The 6,487-nt window shown below is 59.5% G+C and overlaps 1 protein-coding gene across 1 annotated transcript in view; it reads left to right on the forward strand.

Annotated features, from left to right (window-relative positions):
* Nucleotides 1-6,487, forward strand: part of LMTK3 (lemur tyrosine kinase 3) — a 17,075-nt gene that overhangs the window by 384 nt on the left and 10,204 nt on the right. Inside the window, exons 2-11 of the mRNA XM_024768238.1 lie at nucleotides 679-812; nucleotides 1,075-1,225; nucleotides 1,734-1,810; nucleotides 2,279-2,397; nucleotides 4,438-4,525; nucleotides 4,874-5,022; nucleotides 5,433-5,517; nucleotides 5,602-5,723; nucleotides 5,875-6,024; nucleotides 6,076-6,164. Coding sequence (XP_024624006.1) covers nucleotides 679-812; nucleotides 1,075-1,225; nucleotides 1,734-1,810; nucleotides 2,279-2,397; nucleotides 4,438-4,525; nucleotides 4,874-5,022; nucleotides 5,433-5,517; nucleotides 5,602-5,723; nucleotides 5,875-6,024; nucleotides 6,076-6,164 — 1,164 coding nt within the window. The remainder of the gene's footprint in view (nucleotides 1-678; nucleotides 813-1,074; nucleotides 1,226-1,733; nucleotides 1,811-2,278; nucleotides 2,398-4,437; nucleotides 4,526-4,873; nucleotides 5,023-5,432; nucleotides 5,518-5,601; nucleotides 5,724-5,874; nucleotides 6,025-6,075; nucleotides 6,165-6,487) is intronic.

Consider the following 6,487-nt stretch of genomic DNA (forward strand, 5'->3'; position numbering starts at 1 on the left):
GGGCAACATGTGTGTGTGCACACGCATGTGTGCAGGTGTGTGCAGGGAGCCGGGGAAGGACAGGGCCTCTGGGAGAATTGGGGACAGAGAGGAGGAATACTGTTTCTAAGAGGGACACAGCATTGGAGGTTGTCTCTAGCTTAGGGGGAGACCCAAGGCTTGCGGAGCTGCCTTCTCAGGGGTTTGGGTTGGGAACAGAGGACATGTGTGTGCTCCAAGCATCCCTAAAAGAAACAAGCCTCAACCCCCGTAACTAGGAGGTTCCAGCATGGGGCAAGAATCTTCTCCCAGCCTGCAGTTGGGGGCTCATCCTCTTCCCCAAACAGGGGGTAAGAAGGCTGTTGTGGGAGCGTATTTTAAATTCTGAGAGCTCCAGGCTCCACTATTACTCCTCCTTCCCTCAATCCTCACTGAAATTCATCCAAGCCTGGGGGTGAGGTGATGGGGGGGAGTCCCAGGTTGGGGCGAGAGGAGGGACCCCACCCCCAACCCAACCACTTGAGAAGGCCCCAAACTACAACTCCCACAATGCCCTGGGCCATCCGGCTCCTCTGCCAAGGGGCCCTGGTTGCAGAGCATCATGGGAGTTGTAGTGAAGACTAGCTAGATGAGGAGGGGCAAGGAATCCGGGAACCGGGGCCTTGAAGCCGGGACCTCAGCCCAGTCCTGTGCCCACAGATGGATTCGCCCTGGGCCGGGCCCCTCTGGCTCCTCCCTATGCCGTGGTCCTCATTTCCTGCTCTGGCCTGCTGGCCTTCATCTTCCTCCTCCTCACCTGTCTGTGTTGCAAACGGGGCGATGTCGGCTTCAAGGTGAGGTGCATGAGGGGATTCAAGGTCGGGAGGAAGACGCCAGCAAGTCCTTTCTCCCTCAATCCAGGCGGGAGGAAGGGGAGCGGCGTAGCGAGTCTGAGAGCCTTTCAGGCCTGCAGTTATGGCAAGGTCTAGAGCCTTGGGATGGGAATTGGACTGGGATTGCGGGACAGTCATGAGAAAAATGGGGATAGTATTGATGAGAAGGACCATGGCACGTCTCAGCCCTGTGTTCTCCCCCCCTCCCCCCTCCCGGCCCCAGGAGTTTGAGAACCCAGAAGGGGAGGATTGCTCCGGGGAGTACACTCCCCCCGCCGAAGAGACCTCCTCTTCACAGTCGCTGCCTGATGTCTACATTCTCCCTCTGGCCGAGGTCTCCCTGCCGATGCCTGCCCCGCAGCCATCACACTCAGGTACTACACTGCAGCCTGACTAGGGCCTCATGGCCCCACGGGACAGGGTGGAAGGCCCTGAGAGTTTTCCCTCAGGGAACAGGGAGCAGAGGCCCAAGGCAGCCAAGGGGAAAGGCAGAGGTGGGAGCCCCGGAATCTTGGAAGCAGCCTGAAGGAAGTCAGAGAACATCTTGGTAGAAGCCATTGCTTCATCCACAACCAGATTTGGGGATTCTTGCGGGGCAATCAATGGTAAGGTCAGCCTAGATCTTAATGTCAGAGGTAGCCGATGGCAGGCTGAAGTCATGTCATAGGATCTTGGGATGCCAAAGGGAAGGACAGATTGGACGTTGGAACCTTGTGGGCAGCCAATGAGGAGTCAGAGATCCCATCGTGGAATGTTGGGGCAGCCAATGAAAACAGATTTGTTGTGTCTGCTTTGACCCCAGTCCCCACTGAATTGAGGGGTGTTGTTGGCACTTGGGAGGGGAGAGAGGCTCAGGTGCCTCTCCCTTTTGCCCCCCACCAGACATGACCACCCCCCTGGGCCTTAGCCGCCAGCACCTCAGCTACCTGCAGGAAATTGGGAGTGGCTGGTTCGGGAAGGTAATTAAGTGGGGCTGGGGGTGGGTGGCGGAGGGCGCATACGATCCAGGGCGATGCTCCTGTTCTGTGTCATCCCCCCTGCTCCCATCTGCCTCCTGCCTCGTCCCCCTGCCCCCCGCAGCCCACCCATTGCCCTCCCCTCTGTTCACCTCTCACCCACTCCCGTCCACTCCATCCCCCCGCCACCTGTCGGTCAGCGCCTCCCTCCTCACTCCATTGACCACTCCGCCTCGCCATCTGGCTCTCCACGCGTCCGTCTGTCCATCCTTCCACCCGTCCCTGCGTCCATCGGACTCTGGGCCTGTGAGTCTCTAACCCCGCGTCTGGTGGGAGTACGAGGGTGGTGGGATTTGAAGGAAGAGGCTGGAAAGAGGGGGAAGATGGGAGCCATACGGTGGGGTGGAGGGTGGTCCCTGGGATGCGGCTGGGGAAACCACAGGCGCTGCCTCCTGGGTCCCCCTTGATCAGGTGATCCTGGGAGAGATTTTCTCGGACTACACCCCAGCCCAGGTGGTGGTAAAGGAGCTCCGAGCCAGCGCAGGGCCCCTGGAGCAGCGCAAGTTCATCTCAGAAGCACAGCCGTACAGGTATGGGGACTTCTCAGTGGATGTGGGGCTCGGAAGGCCCAAATATCTGAGTTTGTGCCTCAGGGAGGTAACATTTGGAAGTGGGAGGAGTGCAGTGTGGGGTCAGATCTGGATTCGAATCGTCCATCTACCTTTTCCTGGCTGTGCCACTCAGTCCAGAGAGTTTCCCTCCCTGAGCCTCAGGTTATTCCTTGGGACAGAGCCGGGGAAATGAAGGCAGTGTGATGAAGGTGAGGGGACAGCACAGAAGCTGAGCTGGAGACCTGCCCCTCTTCACTCTGAACCTCAGTATTTTCATCTGGAAAGTGAGTCCAGAAAGTCTGAGCAGGCTCATGTAGAGGGCAGCTGAGAGGATGCGAGATGACCCTGTGTTAGGCACTGGGTACCTCATGGTGGTTCCCTTCCTCAGGCCCCTGCTTGTGCGTGAGGAAGGACAGAATCAGAATCACAGACCAGGGTCCTCCCACCCCTGCCCCCATTGGACTCGGAGGTCTGGGAAGGCAGGACCCTGTCCCTCCCCTGCCTGGTCTCCCCTTCACTCTAAGGGCTTCTAGATAATAAACATTTGTTACATGAATGCCCTGTCGGGTAGTGAGTGCCCTGTCATGGAAAGGGTGGATACACTGGGACCTCTTATCAGAGGGTTGTAAAAGTGAGCTTTGCCCAGAGATTTTATTAGCCCCTTCCTCTGAAACCTCCCATGGTTTTCTGTGGCCCGCAGGACAAAATCCCACTGGTCCCTACAGCCCACAAGCCCTGTTCCCTTCCTGCCACCAGCCCTCTCGCCCCCTGCCACGCAGTCTCCCCACTGACCCTCCCACATGCCAGCTTCTTTCCTGCCGCAGGACCGCCGTCCTGCTGTTCCCTCTGTCTAGAATGTCACTCCTGCCTCACCCAGCCCCAGTTTCAGATGGTGGGAACCCTTGCCCTTCCTGGGTCTCAGAACAGAAAGGCCTTCCCTTACACATACACACTCACACACACACACTCTCTCTCTCCCTCCCCCACCTAAGGAGGACCCTGGAATGCCCCGTCACATCAACTTGTGTATTTTCTGCATAACACATATCCTAGTTTGTCATTATTTCATCCTTTTACTTGCTTCCTTGCCTGTCTCTCTCTAGGCCCGTGCTGGCAAGCACTAGCCACATATGGCTATTTAAATTCGTCTTAAATAAAATGCAATCAAGTTCAAAATGTCTTTCCTCAGCTACCTCTGTCACATTTCGAGAGCTCAGTTGTCACATATGGCCGGTGGCTCCCGTGTTAGATCAGATCTAGAGGTGAAATGACTTCTGTGAGGTTACACACTTGGGAAAGAAGGAGACAGGATTCAGACCCCCAAGCCTGACTCTTACCCACAATGTGAGGATAAAAGAGGGGTATCCCCCAGTGTTAGAGGGGACAGTGACAATTCTTGAGGAAGTGATGTTGAAACTAAGGGATGAGGAGGACTTTGATGAGAGGAGAGTGTTCTCCACAGAGAGAAGCGTACATGCAAAAGGCTTGGAGCCTAAGCAGGCACCTGTGAGTTTGGAGAGAGGTACACAGGCATGAAGAATGATACTGGGGAAGGCAGAGGGGCAGGAAAGACCGAGGAGTGAGCCAGGCTCTGTCCCAGGGTACCAGGGAGCCATGGAGGGTCGTAAGCAGGTGGGCATCAGGTCGGGGACAGACTGGAAGGGAGAGACGGGAGGCAGGGAGGCCGGCAGGAGGCTGAGAAGAGAGTCCAGGAGGTGAGGAGGCTTGAGCTGGGGCTGTAGGGAGGGCAGGGGAGGGGGAAGAGTCAGGGGGCAGGAAGAAAGGCTGAGGGGGTGGTGAGCCAGAAGGAGGGGCAAGGAGGTGCCTGGGGGTCTGGCTCAGGGACTGGGAGACAGTGGGGTGGTCCTGAGGTGGGGTTGTGGGGAAGGAGTAAGGAAACTGAGACCAAAGAGGTTGAAGCAACAGTTTGGTTTTGCTGGGAGGTTGGGGTGGGACAGAGGGCTGGGGTGGGATGGAAGGGGCTGTTTCCTGACCCAGGCAACCCCCTTCCCCTCGCAGGAGCCTGCAGCACCCCAACGTCCTTCAGTGCCTGGGCGTCTGCGTGGAGACACTGCCCTTTCTGCTGATTATGGAGTTCTGTCAACTGGTGAGGGTCTGGGGCAGGGGAGGCAGAGCCGGGAGCTGGGCGGGGTGAGGGCTCAGGGCAGTTCCTAGGGATCTGCAGCAATGACATCATCATCATCGTCATAGCAGCACCTGTGACAAGCACTGCCATCTCTGTAGATGAGTACTCACTCCCCAGATGGTGCACCCTGAACTAGCGCATGAGGTGGGTGGGTGCTGTTCCTGTGCGCTTCTAAGCAGCAGGGGAAACTGAGGCCCAGAGGGCGCTGCCCACTGAGGGCAGAGGTCATCCCATCCTTGCCTCGGATTGCCCGGTGTGGGCGCCTGGGAGGGGGCGGTGGTGCTGACCCCTCCCTGCCCTCTCTCCCAGGGGGACCTGAAGCGTTACCTCCGGGCCCAGCGGCCCCCCGAGGGCCTGTCCCCTGAGCTGCCCCCTCGAGACCTGCGGACACTGCAGAGGATGGGCCTGGAGATCGCTCGCGGGCTGGCACATCTCCACTCCCACAACTACGTGCACAGGTGGCAGCCCGGGAGCCACCGGGAGGAATGCGGGGGGAGGGGACTACTTAGGGGAAAGAGGCCAGGCTACGGGGGTGGGAGGTGAGGCCACAGGGGAGGGGTTTAAGGATGGAAGGAGGCCTGAGTGGGAGACACAAAAAGGGGGGAAAGCCCAGGAGGGTCAGGGGGAAGAGGCGGAGTCAGGAGAGTAGGGGAGGAGTCAGGAAGGGAGGAGGGGTCACAGAAGAGAGGCAGGAGTCAGGGGAGGGGGAGGAGTCAAGGTAGGAGGGGAGGAGTCAAGGTAGGAGAGGAGGAGGGAGGAAAAGAAGAGGGAAGGGGAGCAGTGCGGGAAAGTGGGCGGGGTCTAGGAAGGGGGGGCGGGCTTCCCCAAGCTACCCCCTTCTTACCTCGCCCCCCTCGCCCGCCCCCAGCGACCTGGCCCTGCGCAACTGCCTGCTGACCTCCGACCTCACCGTGCGCATCGGAGACTACGGCCTGGCGCACAGCAACTACAAGGTGAGGGCTGGCCTCCATCAGAGCTGGGAGGGGGCGGGGGGCGTCCCGGCCTGCTTGACCACGCCCCGTGCCGCCCACACCCAGGAGGACTACTACCTGACCCCCGAGCGCCTGTGGATCCCGCTGCGCTGGGCAGCGCCCGAGCTCCTCGGGGAGCTGCACGGGACCTTCATGGTGGTGGACCAGAGCCGCGAGAGCAACATCTGGTGAGGGTCCCGGGCCGGGGGGCGGCCGAGGAGGGCAAGGAAGGCAGAAGGGTCACAGGTTCTACGGTTGGGGCAACTGAGGCCTGGAGGGGAGGCCCCCTGGCCCGTCAGGGCAGGGCTCTGACCTTCCTCTGACCTCTGCTCCCCGCAGGTCCCTAGGGGTGACCCTATGGGAGCTGTTTGAGTTTGGGGCACAGCCCTACCGCCACCTATCAGACGAGGAGGTCCTCGCCTTCGTCGTCCGTCAGCAGCACGTCAAGCTGGCCAGGCCGAGGCTCAAGCTGCCCTACGGGGACTACTGGTGAGGGCGGGGCCTGACCCCGGACCCCTGACCTTCCACCTCCCACCCCAGGATGATCCCAGAATCCCCCGCCTCATTTCACACTCTTCCCTCCTCCACAATTGCACCACTTGCTACCAGCCCTAGAATGGAGTGGGGACGTCCCCACCCCTTCCACCAGCATCTGCTACTTGGAGCAGGGAAACTGAGGCATGGAGTGACAGCTGGTGTTTGAACCTAGTTTCTCCAACCCTAGAAGACCCCTGCTGCTTGCTTGTCTCTGATTCCAAAACTTGTAACCCAAACGCGAAGGCCACCTTAACCCTCATTTCTGCACATGTGCCTTGCTGTCCTCTCTTCTTCTAGGTCTCTGGCTCCCTCTCTCTGGTTTCTGTTCCCCCCTCTCTCTGGGTCTTGGTCCTCTTCTCCCTGGGTCTCTGCCCCCCACTTTCTCCTGGTCTCTGTCCACCCGCAGCGACCCCCC

The sequence above is a fragment of the Neophocaena asiaeorientalis genome, unplaced genomic scaffold (genome assembly GCF_003031525.2).
Source record: "Neophocaena asiaeorientalis asiaeorientalis breed wild unplaced genomic scaffold, Neophocaena_asiaeorientalis_V1.1 scaffold629, whole genome shotgun sequence".
NCBI lineage: Eukaryota > Metazoa > Chordata > Mammalia > Artiodactyla > Phocoenidae > Neophocaena > Neophocaena asiaeorientalis.